At 47.2% G+C, this 18,911-nt stretch overlaps 1 protein-coding gene across 9 annotated transcripts in view; it reads left to right on the forward strand.

Annotated features, from left to right (window-relative positions):
* Positions 1–18,911, forward strand: part of CARM1 (coactivator associated arginine methyltransferase 1) — a 115,929-nt gene that overhangs the window by 87,508 nt on the left and 9,510 nt on the right. For all 9 annotated transcript variants that reach the window (XM_081945689.1, XM_081945691.1, XM_081945694.1 and 6 more), the window contains 3 exons: positions 736–825; positions 1,297–1,434; positions 3,543–3,632. In XM_081945689.1, the coding sequence (XP_081801815.1) occupies positions 736–825; positions 1,297–1,434; positions 3,543–3,632 (318 nt within the window). The remainder of the gene's footprint in view (positions 1–735; positions 826–1,296; positions 1,435–3,542; positions 3,633–18,911) is intronic.

Consider the following 18,911-nt stretch of genomic DNA (forward strand, 5'->3'; position numbering starts at 1 on the left):
TTTGAGTACTGGAAAAATCATCATGCTGGATTATTTGAATTGCTGTGGATTAGGTGCTGGTGGGGTCATTTTCAATGCTTGTCTGCTGATTTTTGTCATTTCTTAGAAAGTCTAAAAATAGCCCATCCCCTAAATAGGACCCATATTATTTAGCTAATGCCTGTTCTCAATCCAGGTAGGGTTTTTGGGGGGTCAAAATTGGAACCTAGTTGATAATTCTGAGCTATCGGCATAGATAAACATTTTACATAGAATTATTGTGCATAATATTTGTTTGAGGATCTTTTTATCTTGAAATATAAATATGTACATTTAAATTGAAATAGGAATTAAGAACCAATCTTTTTTAAAAGAAAGATTTCTTTAATCCAGATTTTCTCAACCTTGGCAACTTTAAGATGTGTGACTATCTGGGAAATACTGGAATTGACATCAACACATCTTAAGGTCATGAAGAATGAAAAATGCTTGTTTAATCAAATAACACTTCAAGGAAAATTATTACCCTCTTTTTCAAAATGACAAATGTCAACATAAGCCAATCTGAGTCTCTGAAGTGTGCAGTGAGAATTCTTACTATAATGTTTGACTTGAGTAATTGTGCCTTATATACTGTGTGAAAGGGGTTATTATATTCCTAGTATGTAATGTGCACTATATGTTGTCCATGTATGTAGAATAATGTGTCTACAAGAAATTAGTTTCATGCAATTCACTGTGACTTTTATTTTCCAGGATAGAAATTCCATTCAAATTCCACATGCTACATTCAGGATTAGTCCATGGGTTGGCTTTCTGGTTTGATGTAGCCTTCATTGGTTCAGTGTAAGTGAGACAAATATGTGCTTTCCTACCATCAAATGTTAACTTAATTATTATTACAATCTTGTATAACATTAACTTGAACACGCCATATTACAATAGCAACTATAAATGACAATTATTTTTTGATTTGTGTCCTGTGACTAAATATGTGAAAAAGAAAGAAAAGAAAGAAAATGTGCATTTTTGGATTTTCTTTCTTATTGTTCTTATTTGGAAATGAAGAGTTTCCTAATCCAACATTATTTATCTCAAGACTGATTAAAGAGGGTAGTTAATTCTAAAGTTGTGTTATTTGACCCTAAATCTATGCACCTAATAAGTTACATATGAATTTCTAATGTATGTTATATTGGCTTGCAGAAAACAATTGTGCAGCTGAATCTGTTTTTAAAACTACAGTAAATATTTCAGAGATGGACTATGCATTCATGGAGCTTCTACACTTGACTTTTGTCTCTATCCTTCTATTAGAATGACTGTTTGGCTTTCAACTGCTCCCACAGAACCTCTTACCCACTGGTATCAAGTTCGGTGCCTGTTTCAGTCTCCGCTTTTTGCTAAGGCTGGTGACACCCTCTCAGGAACATGCCTCCTCATTGCCAACAAGAGGTAAGATGTGAGGAATCATCTTGAGGAAATGCGCAAGTGTCTTCAAAGTAAATTGTCAAAGTGGCTGAGGGTCTAATGCAGATATGTCAAATTCAAGGCCCACAGGCCAGATCCAGCCCATGATGTGTTTAGATCTGGCCCACAAGCAGACTAGTAGTAGTAGGAGATTGAGTAGTTACCTCCTTGCTTCTTTGGGTGCCTTGTCAGTGGCAGCAGCACTAGCAGAGGACAGGCAAAGGGAGCCTCTCTAATCACAGAGACCAGGTAGCCCGGCTCGGTAGGCATGGCTGGGTGGTCGCAGCCAGGTCACTGCGACTAGATTGCCGTGGCTTGCTCGATGTGGCCTTCTCAATACCGCTTACTGGGCACAGCCGATTCGGGACGGCTGGATCAATACAGAATAAGTTGCACCGACTAACTCAACATGGGGACAATTCTGTCCCACAAGCTCCTTGTCTCCCCAAACCGCTGGCAGCCAAGCATGTGCATGCACACACACTGCATTCCAAGTTTGGGGATTTTTATGCACAGAGGAAGGAGAGGGCCTTCTCCCCAAGCCCAGGCATGATTGGCAGTTTGCTAGCTCAGATGTGGATAAAAGTCTCCAAGTTTGGAATGGTGTGTGTGTATGCATGTGCGCAGCATGCCAAAGGAGAAGTTTTCCCAATCCCAGACATGGTTGGCATTTCTCTGTCCAGTGCCCCCTCCCAGCAAAGCAGGAGGTGGAGGACAACACTGCTGCGTGTGGAAGCAGCTTCCTCCAAGTCCAACATCTGCCTTGAAAGATCTCTGGAGAGGAGGGAGGGATGGCAGGGGAGGCTGCCCCAACAAGCCAGCATCCTTACCACACACGATTGGAAATGAGGATTCCCTTTCAAGAAGGGCTGGCCTCTGTAGTGCAGGATTGGGGAGTGCTGCTCCCCTGCCATCCCCCCTCCTCTCCAGAGATCTGTCAAAGCAGAAATTGGACTCAGAGGAAACTGTTTCCTGCAAACTTTCTCCTTTGCACTTTACATGCAGCAGTGTCCCCCACTTCCTGCTTTGCCAGGAGACGACACACCAACGATACCTGGGATTGGGAGAGAAACATATCCTTTGGCGTGCTATGCATATGCGTCCATGTGCTCTCGCACACACACACACACCATTCCAAGCTTGGAGACTTTTATCCACATCTAAGTTAGCAAACTGCCAATCTTGCCTAGGCTTGGAGAGAAGACCCTCTCCTTCATCTATGAATAAAAGTCCCCAAACTTGGAATGCAGTGTGTGTATGTGTGCATGCATGTGCTTGTCTGCCAGCAGTTTAGGGAGTTAGTCAGTGTAAGTTGTTCCAACCCGACCCAGCCGTCACAAGCTAGCCACGCCCAGTTAGCGGCATCGAGTCAGCCAAACACACCCAGCAATGCCCACCTAGTCATGGCAACCACCCGGCCATGCCCACCTGGCGGCTGTGAGTCATTATAGTCTTACATGCAACTGGCCCTTTGAGGGCAACCATAATACTGATGCAGTCCTCAATGAAATTTGAGTTGGACACCCCTGGTCTAATGGATTCAATAGTGAACTTGAATATAGCAAAAATTATTTAAAATATGTTTGTTAGGTATTGTGAGTTGATTGTTACTTTACAGATTCCAAAATCAGTTGCAAAGTACAATTTTATTATAAAAACTATTTTTTTCAAGTAAACATTTTGCAATTAGGATTTTATTGTCAACTTGTCTTCATTATCTCTAATGTTACTGATTATCTTTCAATACAGTACATTTGAAAACAGTTCTTGAAAAGCAGCAAGCTATACTCGTGTATTCATGAAATAAAATAGGGAAGGCCTACATAAAATTAGTTATTTATTTACAATTATTGCACTTTCTAGATTAAATAGTTTAGCAGAAAATGTTTGGTCTTTTCTATAATACTTTAGAAGAGCAGTGGCTGAAATTGATTCTAGTATCTCTTATATTTCCTTTTTAAATCAAATTCATAATTGCTTTCTCTTATCTTTCATTTCATTCAGGATCTCCATTAGCTTGAACTGGTCTTCTCTAATTGTCATAAAGGATAACGAGATGATTGTTCACCATACCGCTTATTCTTCTTTTTCAGACAGAGTTATGACATAAGTATTGTCGCTCAAGTGGATCAAACAGGCTCTAAATCCAGCAATCTTCTTGACCTGAAAAATCCCTTTTTCAGGTACCACACTGAATTTTTTATATGTATCTTTACTTCTCTGTGTGTGAGTGAGAGAGTATAGGTCTGTGGTCTGGAAAGGGTGTGTCTGAAAGAAGAGACTACTATAATATATTATCAAGCAGAAAGAACCAAAATACAAATTTCAGCTATATATCCAACAAATATATTTAAAATCTGTAATAAAAAAACCTTTATATTAAAAGGTATAGAAGCAATTAAAAGCTCTGGTTTAAGGTAAGACTATTAATATTATTCTAATGTTTTACTTATGCTTCAAAACCTTGGAAACTGGACTTTAAGATCAAAGTATGAGTCGGTTCAGGTTTATATACGATAAGGGATTAATAAAATACAGTTTACATTAATACTGTCAACCATCCAACTCGGTAAGACAGCAAAAGAACCTCCTGGGACATTTTTTTAGCAAAGTATGAAAATTCCATATAGGTACAGAAATAGAAAAGCCAGTTCTAACTATTTTGCATACAAATGGTATAGGAAAACTTTCCCCTTTTCCCCCTAGTCCTCCCAATGTCCATTTTCACCAATCATTTGCACGCACTTTGTTTTGGGAGTGATCTGTCTGCCTTGGACATTCCCAGCCAGTTATCTTGTGGTGTTGACTGAGTCTGTTTCACGTTTCCAGTCAGCACACTTGAATTCCAAATTTTCCAGGGCGCTGCTCTGGAGAGTCCAAGCAAGGGTTAAATACAGCCAATCTGCCCAGAACTGAATTGAAACTTTAAGCCATGCCTCTGGTGCTGATTATCTCCAGTTTTTTTCAATTCAGCTAGCCCAGTGGATGCGCTTCGAGTTTCTCTTCAATTCTAGATAGATTGCTTGGACTCTCAATTATGTTAAAGAAAGGAAAAGATTGTGATATTTACTTTGGAGCAGGCTTGGTGAGAAAAATTTGTTTTAATTTCCAGTTTGGCTTGTCTCTCACCCCTTGATCCTCCCGGTGTCCCGGGCTTGCTCGGGCCCCGCTGGGTCACAGACAGCTGTTGGGGAAGTGCGTGGGTCGGACCGCCGACGCCAGCGCTGCCACAGCAACCCTGCTGCGGGAGGAAATCCCTGCTGAGAGCTCTGTTGCCGTCGTCCGTGCTTTTTACAAGCCGACGTTTGGCACAGCTCCTCAGGGCTCTCCCAAGTGATAGTGGCACTTTTAAAAAGGGCTGAAGAGGCAGCAGGGAGTTCCGGCTGCCATTTTGGAGCCCTGCCAATTTCGATTTTGACCGCATGCCGTACCGCTGGGTCACAGACAGCTGTTGGGGAAGCGCGTGGGTCGGACCGCCGCCGCCAGCGCTGCCACAGCAACCCTGCTGTGGGAGGAAATCTCTGCTGAGAGCTCCGTTGCCGTCGTCCGTGCTTTTTACAAGCCGGCGTTTGGCACAGCTCCTCAGGGCTCTCCCAAGTGATAGTGGCACTTTTAAAAAGGGCTGAAGAGGCAGCAGGGAGTTCCGGCTGCCATTTTGGAGCCCTGCCAATTTCGATTTTGACCGCATGCCGTACCGCTGGGTCACAGACAGCTGTTGGGGAAGCGCGTGGGTCGGACCGCCGCCGCCAGCGCTGCCACAGCAACCCTGCTGTGGGAGGAAATCTCTGCTGAGAGCTCCGTTGCCGTCGTCCGTGCTTTTTACAAGCCGGCGTTTGGCACAGCTCCTCAGGGCTCTCCCAAGTGATAGTGGCACTTTTAAAAAGGGCTGAAGAGGCAGCAGGGAGTTCCGGCTGCCATTTTGGAGCCCTGCCAATTTCGATTTTGACCGCATGCCGTACCGCTGGGTCACAGACAGCTGTTGGGGAAGCGCGTGGGTCGGACCGCCGCCGCCAGCGCTGCCACAGCAACCCTGCTGTGGGAGGAAATCTCTGCTGAGAGCTCCGTTGCCGTCGTCCGTGCTTTTTACAAGCCGACGTTTGGCACAGCTACTCAGGGCTCTCCCAAGTGATAGTGGCACTTTTAAAAAGGGCTGAAGAGGCAGCAGGGAGTTCCAGCTGCCATTTTGGAGCCCTGCCAATTTCGATTTTGACCGCATGCCGTACCGCTGGGTCACAGACAGCTGTTGGGGAAGCGCGTGGGTCGGACCGCCGCCGCCAGCGCTGCCACAGCAACCCTGCTGTGGGAGGAAATCTCTGCTGAGAGCTCCGTTGCCGTCGTCCGTGCTTTTTACAAGCCGGCATTTGGCACAGCTCCTCAGGGCTCTCCCAAGTGATAGTGGCACTTTTAAAAAGGGCTGAAGAGGCAGCAGGGAGTTCCGGCTGCCATTTTGGAGCCCTGCCAATTTCGATTTTGACCGCATGCCACAGCTGCCTAAAGCCTGACTCATAGCAGGAGCCACGTGGAGACCTCATTGACCGGTTAGACCGGCGATTTGGGCTCCTAGCCTTTCGGATTGAAGCAGCAAGTGCTTGTGGTCGCCTGGATTGCAGCCCTTACTCTCCTGCAGGCGCTGGGAGCTGGCTTTGCTCGCGCTATACCCCTGCCTTGGCTGAATCTCATCCTGCAACCTTCTGTGTCTCTTCTTGAGCACTTTGGCTTGCGGTGTGCTACTGTGAGGTGGTGAGTGGAGGTGGTCCCCTACCTGTCTCAATTTGGGCCCATTATTAACACCATGGCAGATCAGATCCCAGAAAACCCTGAACCAATGGGGGTTTCTTCCAGAGCCTTCGCTAGGCAGGCCGGCATGGCTGCCAGGGAGGCCATCAGAGGCAACAAGCCTTATTCCAAACCCGGGCCTAAGCAGGGATCGTGGCAGGATAAGGATGCCATACGCCACCAGAAGGCCCTAGAAAAACAATTTTCCAAGGCCCAGCAACAGACCCAAGCCTACCAGTAGGTGACTCCTGAGGAATCCTCCATGGAGGTTACCCAGGCTTCGCCCAGTTGAGGACCAAGGGCCCAACCTCTCAGCATAAATGCAGGAGGTTATCAACAGAGCTATATCCCAGGGCATCGAAGCAGGCATGCAATAGAGAGGCAAACGCACTCGCAAGACCCGCCATCTAGAGCCCCAGGCTGCTCCCAGAGCAGCATCTTTCACCGAGCCTCCTCGGTCCCCCCATTCCTCCCTAGCCTTGGAGGATTTGGACTGGGAGGAAGAGGAAGACATATTGCCTAGGCAGGAAGCCGAGTTCTCGGGGGATGAAGGTGGTTCTTCTTAAAAGCCTACCTTTTCGGGCCTATTTATACTGACCAACTTCAAAACCATTCTGGATAAGGCTAAAGTAGCAACCTGCATGGGGTCCACCCCATCGGTTCTGACGACCCATGACCCAGATGTCCTATCTGGCGACCTTTTTGAAGAGCCTGTGTCGGCCCAGGAGATAGTTCCAGTCCCCAAACTCCTTCTCAATATGGTTCAAAAGCAATGGGCACAGCCCAATATAAGAAACTTTATACAGTAGATGCCACCCTGGAGGATTTGCTTAAACTACCTCCAATTGATCCTCCTGTGGCGGCCCTTATCTCTACGTCTGTTCTTCCCCCTGACTTACTAGAAGGGCTCAAGGCAGAGGACAAGAGGACTGAGAATGCTTGTCACAAAACTCACCAGGTGGCAGCATGGGCGATTAAGACGTCCGCCTCAGCCTCCTTCCTTTCCAAGGCAGCCCTGTTTTGGTTGAGGCAGTTACTGACAAAAATTCCAGCCAGGGACACCAAGTTGAGGCAAGATATCAATAAGATCATGGCAGCCACAGAGTACACCGCAAATGCCAGCCCTAGCGTCTAATGTCACCACCAGATGCCTCTTGTGACTCAGACACTGGAACGTGGACATGCGTTCCAAGTAGAAGCTTGTCACAGCTCCCTTTAAAGGGGACAAGCTCTTCGGGGAGGTCCTGGACCCAGTCCTAGTTGAAAATAAGGACAAAAAGAAGGTGATGCCATCGGTCACAAAAAAGTCCAATCGGAAGGGTCCCAACTCTACAGGAGGCAACCCTTTCGGAACACTGAGCCATCCACTAGCTCCGCCCCATTCCCTCTGACGTATCCCCAGCAAACTGACCGGTCCCAGGACCGTCAGTCCTTTCGCGACAGAGGTCGCCAACAACACTACTCCAAACGCCCCTTTGGGGGGGGGGTCCTGGTTCACGCCCTTTTAGAAGATACAAATGACCATCAACGATCAGCTCCCATAGGAGGGCGTCTCCAGTTATTTCACGCCAAGTGGGAGCAGATCACGTCGGACCAGTGGGTCCTACAAACGATCCGTATGGGTCTCACCTTGGAATTCCTCTCCCTCCCCCCCGCCACTTCATCAGGTGCCCCGTCCCTTCATCCCCAGTCAAACGGGCTCTCATGGAACAGGAGATCAGGCACCTCAGGGATATCAGGGCCATAGAGGCTGTTCTGGCAGGTCAGGAGGAGACAGGATTTTACTCAATCCTGTTCCTAGTCCCCAAAAATTCCGGGGCGTGGAGGGGAATATTGTACCTAAAAAGGTTAAACTATCATGTAACCTATTGGAAGTTCAAGATGCAGTCCCTCCAGTCTATCCTGGGATGCATCAGGCCGGGAGATATTTTGACATCCATAGACCTCAAGGAGGCCTACCTCCATGTACCCATCCGCAAAACCCACCGCCGGTACCTGAGATTCACTTACGCAGGCCGCCACTACCAGTATCGAGCCTTGACGTTCGGCCTATCATCGGCTCCCAGGACATTTACAAAGATCCTCGTGGCTCTGGTGGCCTTCCTCAGATCCCATCCAATAAGACTGCACTGCTACCTTGATGATGTCCTCATCCAGTCGTCATCCCACCAACAGGCGACCCGAGACCTGGAATACACCATACAGGTGCTTCAAGACCACGGGTTCTCCATAAACCTGGAGAAAAGTCATCTTCTTCTGACAACCAGACTACAGCATCTAGGGGCCATCATCGACACTGTCTCCTGCCGGGTCTTCCTATCTTCGGAACGGGTGACGAGCCTCAGGGAGAGGGTCGCACAAGTGCAGCGGTCTCCCCTGGCCAAGGTCGTTCAGCTGTCTCAGCTACTAAGCAAAATGATCTCATGCCTCTCCATCGTGCTGTGGGCAAGACTCCACTCCCGCCCACTCCAGTGGCTCCTGCTCCCTTACCAAAGGGCCAACAAAAGCAGTTCAACAAGGCTAATCCCGGTCTCCCTGGAGGTACGTCGTTCCCTCAGGTGGTGGTTGTCCCCTGCCCTGATGAAGGGATCCCCCTTCAAAGAAGTGGTCCGTCTCACCATCACAACGGACGCCAGCCTGTACGGCTGGGGGGCTCATTGCCACAGTCAACTGGCACAGGGCAGGAGGTCCCCTTCCGAGGCCGCTCACAGCATCAACTGGCTGGAGCTGAGGGCAGTCAGGTTGGCATACAGGGGCGTCACGTCAGGGTACTGATGGACAATGTTGCGACAAAGGCACACATCAACCGCCAGGGGGGCACTCGTTCCAGATCCCTGATGTCAAAGGCTGATGTCCTAGGGTGGTGGGCGGAAAAACACCTCCTGTCCCTACAGGTGGAACACATTTCGGGCAAGACCAACACCCAGGCGGACTGGCTGAGCAGAGCCACGGTCGACCACTCAGAGTGGCGTCTGCATCCGCACCTGTTCCAGCAATTATCCCAGAGGTTCGACTGTCCGCAGTTAGACCTTTTTGCTACCGCATCCAATATGCACCTACCAAGGTTCTTCATGAGGTTCCATGACCCGCGTGCTGAGGGAAGTTGCCTTGCACTGCCCTTGGCCGTGGGGAGTGCTGTACGCTTTCCCACCGCTACCTCTACTTCCCAGAGTCATCCGGAAGATCCTGTCGGAGGCAGCGGAGATACTACTGGTGACACCGTTCTGGCCCAGGAGAACCTGGTTTGCAGACCTGGTGAGCCTCTCTGTCGAGCCACCTTGGCGAATTCCACCGCAGGAGATCTCTCTCAGCCAGGGGGCTCTTCAACACCCGGAGCCCCAGTGGCTGCAACTAGCTGTCTGGCACTTGAGAGGGATCTCCTGAGCAGAGGCAGTCTCTTGGCCAAAGTGATCTGCACCATCCAAGCGTCCAGGCATCCGTCCACGACCCAGATCTACGACGCTACTTGGAGAGCCTTCGCCAGCTGGTGCACTGCTTGTGGGATTTCCACCTCCTCAGCCTCGATCCCTGTCATTCTGGACTTCCTACAAGATGGCCTGGACAAGGGCCTAGCGCCTAACACCCTACGGAGTAAGGTGGCCGCAATTTCCATCATTCTGGCTCCGGACGTACATTCCTCGCTTGGCCAGCATCCTACCATTCGCAGTTTTCTCAGAGGCGCAACTAACCTGAGACCCCCAGTGGTTCACAGATATCCCTCTTGGGACCTCAACATGGTTCTGCGTGCCCTCATCGGTCCCCCGTTCGAACCACTCAGGACTGCCAGTCTTAAACATTTGACATTTAAGACAGCCTTCTTGATCGCCATCACTTCGGCACAGCGTATTTCAGAGCTGGCTGCCCTGTCTGTCAGAAGGACTTATGCTTGATTCGACAAGACAGGGTAGTTCTCAGACTGGACCCGTCATTCATCCCCAAGATTAACTCCTGGTTCCACTCCGCACAGGAGGTAGTTCTCCCGGACTTTTGTCCACACCCTAAACATCCAAGGGAGAAATGCTGGCACTTGCGAGATGTTTGCAGGATGCTCCGCAAGTACATTAAGCGCACAGCGGGTTTTCGACACTCTGAATCGCTTTTCATATCATTCCAGCCGGCCTCCCAGGGCAGGAAAGTGTCCTCCTCTACAATCGGTGGGTGGCTTAGGACCTGAATCGCCCTCGCTCATGTCCTACAGTCCAAACCTGTACCTAGCGACATAACAGCACATTCGACCAGGAGCGCCGGCACGACAGCCTGGGTGACCCAAGCACCAATTGAGGAAATTTGCAAGGTGGCCACCTGGACTTCGTTGTCCCCGTTTGTCCGGAATTATAAATTGGACAGCTTTGCGTCAGCGGAAGGGGCATTCGGGAGGCGAGTTCTTCAGGGCATTCACACCAGCGGAGAGACCCTGAATATTGTTGCTTCTCGCCCTAGTGACAATTAGCTTGGGCATGTCCCTTGCTTGGACTCTCCAGAGCAGCGCCCTGGAAAATGACCATTGTCTTACCTGAAGGGTCGTTTTCAGGGCGCTGCGAAGGAGAGTCCACCCCACCCTGGGGTCTGGGTCCGCTGGTGACAGTTCAGACGTTTACGGTTCCAATTGAATTGTTTCCTTGTTGGATTTGTTTCCATTGTTGGACTTCTCAGCGCGCAACAGTTCCACGTCTTCATTGAAAAAATCTGAAGACAATCAGCACCAGAGGCGTGGTTTAAAGTTTCAATTCAGTTCTGGGCAGATTGGCTGTATTTAACCCTTGCTTGGACTCTCCTTCGCAGCGCCCTGAAAACGACCCTTCAGGTAAGCCAATGGTCATTTCGTTCCAATGCCTTCCCTCCCTCCTCCTGTTACTGTTGTCTGGTTGCAAGTGGGGCTGCCGACCCTCCACAAAGAAGATTAATCCTACAAGGAAACAAATACACGTGTGTTATTATACCATGATCTCTTTGCACTAATTATCCTTTCGGGGTTGGTCCAGGTACCTAGCATGGAACTTCTTGATGAGTCTAGAGCAGAGGTGTCAAACTGGCAGTCCGTGGACCAGTTGTGTCACACGCACGCCACCCCAGCTCTGCAAATGGGAAAAACACTATGAAATGTCACATGACGGTAACGTGGCGCGGCAAGTTTGACACCTGTGGTCTAGGGGCATGGATTTTCATTGCCATCACCCATTCTGCCTCTGCCAATGGAAACCCCTTCCATAAGACTAAATATTGCAACTTCCCTTTGTAGCATTAGGAGTCAAGAATATCCTTGATCTTTCTCCTTCTATCCATCTAGGGAGGGGGAGGCTCAATGAACAGCCTCAGCGGTGAGCTACGGAAGGGCTTTAACAAACTACAGTGAAAGACTGGGTGAATGCGCTTGAGGTTTTTTGGCAATTTCAATTCCACCATCACCGGATTCACAACCCGGATGATAGGGAAAGGACCTATGTACTTAGGCCCCAACCTCTTGCAGGGCTACCCCAACTGCAAGAACCTCATGGACAGGTACACCTCATTTCCTATTCTAAACTCCTTCTCAGGTGGTCTCTTCTTGTCAGCCTGTCTCTTCTGCTCTTCCCATGCTGCTTCTAATGCTTTGCGCACCATGAGCCAGATGGTTTTCAAAGTACTTATCCACTCAGTCAATGAAGTTGACAAAGAGTTCTCTTGAGGGAACTCTGGCATAGGCAAAAATTCCATATCGATAGCCAGTCGAAAGGGGGTAAACCCGGTGCTATTATGTAGTGTTATTCTGTGCCACCTCAGCAAAGGGCAGAAGTTCATCGCAATTGTCTTGCTGGTTGTTCATGTATCATCAAAGATATTGCTCAAAGACTACATTCGTACGTTCACAGGTGCCATTGTTCAGAGGTGCCATTCATTTGAGGATGCTGGGTAGAGCTAAGATCCTGGGAGGAACCTAACAAGCTCGGGAACTCTCGCCAATACTTTGAAGTGAATTGCACTCCCCAATCTGAGATCATGCATTTCAGAACACTATGCAGTTGGTAATTGTGCTGTACAAAGAGTCTAGCTAGGGATCAAGTAAAAGATCCTCTGACACACCACAAAGTGGACTTGCTTAGAGAATAAGTTCGTAATGACCCAGTTCACAGTATTCCCACCGTTTTCCAGCAACTCCCCAGGAAAGTCCATAGATATGTCCCTCGAGGGAGTTGTAGAGTTGGCCACATTTGTAACAGTCCTGGAGGCTTGCCAGGCAGCCTCTTCACTGAAGCACAAACAGGGCAGCTGGCTACCTAGTCTTTGTCTTCATCTGCACCACCAAAACTGTCGCTTTACCAGATGAACGGTTTGTACAAATCCCAAATGCCCTGCTGCCTTCTCATCATGGCTCTGCTGCAATACTAAGATCATTGGCTCGATGCGATGTATAGTTTGCTCCCCATCCATGCCATTCCGTCCCTTAAGGACAGCTCACATTTGTATTGTTGGAACCACTCACCCCCTGCCAAGGCTACTATTAATGGTTGTGTTAGATTTTTGGTCAGCTATGATGGCAATGCTTCTTGCTATCTCATGAGGGCCAGTGCTGTTACTTGTTCTGAAGGAATGATGGAATTGATAATCTCCTCTTGAGCACTGTTGTACTGTGGCATTTGGGAGGATGTCTGCCAAGAAATGTTGCCCTCCCAGTAGATAGCGGAGTGAAGTTGAAGTATTGGCCCTATTGTACTTGGGAGACAGCTTTCGGGGAGCCTTCAGTGTTTCTAGATTCTTGTGGTCCATCCACACCTCAAAGGGAATCTTACTGCCTTCCAAGAATTGCCTCTAGGTTAGGGGAGCCCAGCTGACTGCTTAGGCTTCCTTTTCCCAGGTAGCCCATCGTCTCTCAGTCTCCAAAAGCTTGCAGGACGTTCATAGCTGCAACTCTCCTTTTGCATTCTTTTGGAGCAGCACCACCCTCAAGGCCATATCACTGGCATCTGCTTATATCACAAAGGACTCATCTAGGTCAGTGTGCTTTAGGATCAGTTTGGCAGCGAAAAGCTGCGTTAGTTTCTCAAATGCGGCTTGGCACTCTTCAGTGACCAGTTCAGGATGAACTGGGCTTGGCTTCCCCTTTCGTCTTCAACAAATGCATGATCAGTATGGCTATTTGAGTGAATGTGGGGATGAATTGATGAATTCATATCAGATCACCAGGACCTGACAGATTACACCCAGAGTTCTAAAGGGGCTGGCAGATGTCATCTCAGAAGCACTGTACCATATCTTTCAAAAATCCTGGAGAACCAGGGAACTACCAGAGGACTGGAAAAGAGCTGATGTGATTCCCATCTTTTAAAAAAAAAGGGGGGGGGAACAGACCCAGGAAACTACATACCAATCTGCCTAACATCAATACCTGGGAAGATACTGGAAAATATAATAAAAAAACAAATCTGCCAACATCAAGAAATGAATAAAGTAATAACTAGCAGTCAGCATGGGCTCATTAAAAACAGATCATGCCAAACCAATCTTATTTCATTCTTCAACATAGTGACGAAATTAGTTTACCAGTGAAATACTATGCACATAATACATATATAGATTTCAGCAAGGCCTGCTGAACTCTAAATATAGACTTATACTAGGTGGGGTCTCCTGCTTGGGTGGGGGTTGGACTAGATGACCTACAGTACAAGGTCCCTTCTAACTCTGTTAATCTGTTAAAAGAAAAAAAATGGCAATAGAAGTTTGCAAAGTGGAGAAAACCCAGCAATTGTTTCTTCATTTGCAGGGCCTCCCACTGTAATATCACCCATATCTTCCCAGAATCCATCTCAATACAAGTGCTCATGCAGGATGTCATTTATCAGCTGCATGAACACAGCTGGGGGCCCCTGTAGTCCAAACAGCATCAGGAACTGGTAGCAGCCCAGGGGGCAGTTAAACATCATTTTCCATTCATTCCATTTCTTAATTCTCATTCAATAATATGCCTCTCTCAAGTCCAGCTTCGCGAAGATCCCTCCCTTTGTGAGCTGCCCCAACATGTTCTTCATCAAAGGGAAGGAGTACATATTTTCCATACATGTAGAGTTTAGTTGATGCACAACCTACAGGACCCATTTTTCTTTTCTTTAAAAAGCACTGGGGCTGCCATCCTCAACCCTTCCCAGCTGAATGAAATCCCCAACTAAATTTTTGTCTATGAAGATGGAGCTCCTCGATCTCCCTGAGTGTCATTGACTATAGCTTTGGCTTTGGTAACTTGGCCCTAGGCAAGTCTCAATTGCGCAGTCTGTGGGGCAGAAGTATGTCAGGTGCTTTCTCGCCAAAGTTTTCAGCCAGATTGCATTCTCTTCAGGAATCAGCAGCTCTAAGCTATCTACTCCCTCTAGTTTATTGGCATTTCTGCTTCTGCTTTTTTAATCACAGGCATGTGGCAGCTTCTTTGCATTTTCACTAACTGTTGCAGGTTGGATATTTTCTTTTGCATCCGCCATTTGTTTCTATACCCAGTCAATAGATGGGCTCCATTTTTCCACCACGCCAGGCCTAGGACCATGGCCTCTGTTATCTCAGGAGCCATGATAAATTGAATAAACTCTGTGTGATTTATTACTGTTGTTTTCAGTTTCATAGGCTTGGTTAGGCAGGTCTCTGGAACCCTGCCCGCTTCTATAGCTTCCTTAGCCTTATCCCTAGATTCTCTATGACTTGGGGGCTGACCAGGGATCCAACAGTATTAAGTCCAACAGGACTATAAGAACCCCCTTTAACCCTGAGGAGGCGATTGAAATCTCTACCCTAGTAGTCATAGGGATGATGGGGCTACTTAACATTGGATCGTCTTTTCCTTCACTGTTGCTTTCATAGAAGACTGGCCCCATCTTGGCAGGGATCGGAGTTCCCTCTCCTTTGCTAGATTGATGCTCTATGAGTTGTTGCCCTGCACAAGTTTTTTCCCTTGGCTTTTGTAGAGTCTTACTCTTCTGTTGGCTCGGAGGCAGGGTAGCAGTCATTGGTCATGGCGCAAGACACTTGGAGGCTCGGTGCCCCTCCTTACTACAGTAAAAACAGCCACCAAATTTCTGATGGATCTTCCTCCTCTGACTGGAGGCCCTTTTCCCCCTCTAGGAACCACTTGCTTCCATGCTGGCCAGTGTTCGTGGAATTCCCATCAGGTCGATCTCAACCTCAATGGCCACATAGTACTATACTTGCAGGTCATGTGGCACCCTCCCCCCCCAGGGGGGGGTAGGCAATTCTGGTACAGTTCCTTGTTTAGTCCCTCTTGGAAATGGCAGACCATTCTCTCAAGTGACTGGCCAGGCAGCAGAAATCTTGAATGTACTCTGTTATTGGTCACTTCTACTGTTTCAGGGCATGGATATGAGCTTGAGTCACGGACCTCCATGGGGTCTTCAAACTGCTCCCTCAGGGCTTTCATGAAGAGGTCGAGGTCGTCCAGGTTGGGGGCATTTTTATTATGCAACAACATCAACCATTCCAAAGGTTGACTGTGATGACATGGACCCAGGTCATATCATTGGGGTACATTGTTCTATGTGGTACCAGGCTTGAGCCAGGAAATGGGCTAGGTGGCTTGGGTGCCCATTGAAACGGCCACAGGAGGAGTGGCATCCCTCCTATACCAGGACTAATCCCTAGGGCGGAATTCCAGTTTCCGCCACCAGTGCTGAGATTCCAACCATGGCTACTTGTGCTAGAGCCCCGACCCCATCTTTGTACCAACTTACGAGTGTTTCCTCTGGTCAGCCTACGTGGCTTTATATGGCAAGTCAGGTCACGAAATTCTTCTATGTACTTGGAGACTGGACAGCGCCTCTGTCTGATATGCCTTATGCGGTCTCTAGCTTTGTGGTCAGCTAGGAGGTCCTCAAATCTCAGTCTCAGGGCTGTCATGAAACAGTTAAAGTTACAGAGCTCCAGTGCTTCTGCACTATGGAGGTTCACCATCCAACATGCAGCTGATTCTTCTAGAACCAGTGTGACAACCCTGACTTCGGCACCTCCCATACTCCTACATGTGGTCAGTACATGTGCAAGGAAAAATCCCAGTTGCTGCGAATTTGACGCCTTCCATTCTAAGGGTAGAAGCCACCTCCTCTGTCAAGTTGCAAGCCTTGCTTTGCGTTGAGATGTCTCCTGGGCGGATCTTCCATGGTGGCAGTGGGTTCACCAGTAGCCCCTGCAGTTTCAGTAGATGCCCCTGGGGTTGGGAATCCCCTTTGTTCATCGGTAGCCTCCTTTTGCGCTCCTACCTCATCCACAGCGTAAGCTGGGGCACCCTGGATCAGCATGCCATGTATGGCCTCCCTCAGGAGGTTCATGGCTTCCCTCAGGAGTTAGTTGGACTGGTCTGGGGATTCTTCCAGTTTGTCATAGTCGTAGAGGTCTTCCATCTCCTGCTTCCAGTTGGGTTGACGGCTCCCACAGGTGTGGATGACATCCTTGGTTCTGCCGCCCCAGCCTTCCTTCTTCCCAATGCTGATGGACCACCTCAGCTTGGCAGTGGTGCTTGGGGCAATGTTCTCAATTCAGGTATTGAGGACCTCCTCTGCTTGGGTTTTGGGGAGTGGGGGTTCTCTCCCAGCATTCAGCCTCTTTGTGGTTGCTGCCCTGGGCAGACATGGTGAGCGCGATCCCCACGATAGGGCTGTTACCTCTCTGGGTTGACCAGTTTTCAGTTCCTGCCAATGTTCCTTCCCTCTCGAATCTTCCCAAGAAAGCAGGACTCTTGAAACGGAAGTTGTTCCAAAAGGAGTTTTTATGAAAAGGCTTGTGATAACAAGAGGTCTAGGCAGGAACTAAATTTTCCCACTTAAAAACAGCAATTTAAAGCAGTGCAAACAAAATCCCTCCCATGGTACAGCAATGCAAGAAATGGAAACAAACTTCATATAGAGATCTCTACAAGTAAATAAAAACAGAAACTTCGTATAGAGATCCCTCCAATCCTCCCCACTCCCACCAGAATGCCAGTGTCCCAACAGAAATATATGGGCTCTGACAACTTGTACCTTTGGTTTTTCTTGCCGAGTGCCCTTTCTATTCTCTCATCTAAGTCATTTATGAAGATATTGAAGAGTATTCGACCTAAGACAGAACCGCTTACTTACTTCCCTGTAGATGTAGTAACATTAAAACTCATTGAGTATGTTTTATCAGCCAGTTACAAATCCATCTGATGGTGATGCTGTCTATTCCACATTTTTCTAGCTTACCAAGAAGTTGGGTGTGGTCTACTTTGCCAAATCTCTTGCTGAAGTTTAAATATGCTATGTCCACAGCATTTCACTAGTCTCCTAATTGTCACTTTGTCAAATAATGAAATAAGATTGGTTTGGCATGATCTGTTTTTAATAAACCCATACTTATAACTTGATTTATTTGTTAATGTTCAAATTTTTTTTTCAATTATTTTTTCCAGTATCTTCCCAGGTATTGATGTTAGGCTGATTGGTCTGTAGTTTCCTTCCTGTCCCTCCCTTTTTTTAAAAGATGGGAATCATATTAGCCCTTTTCCAATCCTCAGGTACTTCCCCAGTGGCTCCAGGATTTTTGAAAGATATGGTACAATGATTCTAATATTAACACCTGCCAGCTCCTTCATAACTCTGGCGTGTAATCCATCAGGTCACCGGTGATTTATCAGACAGGTGTTCTTTAACCATTTTCTTGCTTATTTTAGTTTTTATTTCTAGTCTGTCTTTTACAGTTATGGTAGGTTGGGCTATACTTTGTTTTTTGTGTGAAGACTAATGCAAAGAATGGGTTAAGGAGCTCTGCTTTCTCTCTACTGCCTGTTACTTTCTTGCCATCTTCTCTCTTTAGTGTTCAATTGTTTAGTGTGATCAGCTGTTTCATAGACTTTTTTCTTATTATTTATATGTTGAAAAAACTTTTTATTAAAAAAGACTTTTGTTGCAAATCTTTGTTCATTCTGAGCCTTTGCTTTCCTGACTTCAGCTTTGCAGATTCGGGCTATCTGCTGATATTCTGCCTTAGTTATGTGTCCCTCTTTCCATTTTTGTACTTATCCTTTTTGTCTTTTAGTTTTTCAGTTTTGTGCAACCATGCTGGTATCTTTTTGGATTTCTTGTTTTTCTTTTTTAGTGGTGTTGTGTTGGTTTCACATGAACTACTAGTACTGCTTTTCAAAACCTTAGTAAGTGCACACCTAAAATACTACATCCAGTTTTGGTCACCACATTATTAAAAAGGTTGTTGAGACTTTGGAAAAAGTGCAGAGCAACAAATATGATTTGTTGCCTAGAAACTAAAACATATGATGAACAGTTGTAGGAATTGGATATGGCTAATCTAGTGAAAAGAAGAAGGACCAGGGGTGACCTGTCAGCAGTGTTCCAATATCTGAAGGGCTGCCACAAGGAATTGAGGGTCAACCTATTTACCAAAGCATCCAAAGAGAAGACAAGAAACAATGGATGGAAGTTGATCAAAGAGAGATTCAACCTGGAACTAAGGAAATATTTCCTGACAATGAACAACCAGTGGAACAGCTTGCCTTCAGAAATTGTGGATGCTCCATCACAGGAGGTTTTTTAAAAGAAGAGACTGGACAGCCATTTGTCTGAAATGGTATAGGGTTTCCTGCTTGAACAGAGGATTGGACTAGAAGACCTTAAAGTTCCTTCCAACTCTGATATTCTATATTTTTACCACTGAATTGCATTTTGTTGTATAGTGCCCAG

Source organism: Natrix helvetica (genome assembly GCF_964273705.1).
Source record: "Natrix helvetica genome assembly, chromosome: 2".
Classification (NCBI taxonomy): domain Eukaryota; kingdom Metazoa; phylum Chordata; class Lepidosauria; order Squamata; family Natricidae; genus Natrix; species Natrix helvetica.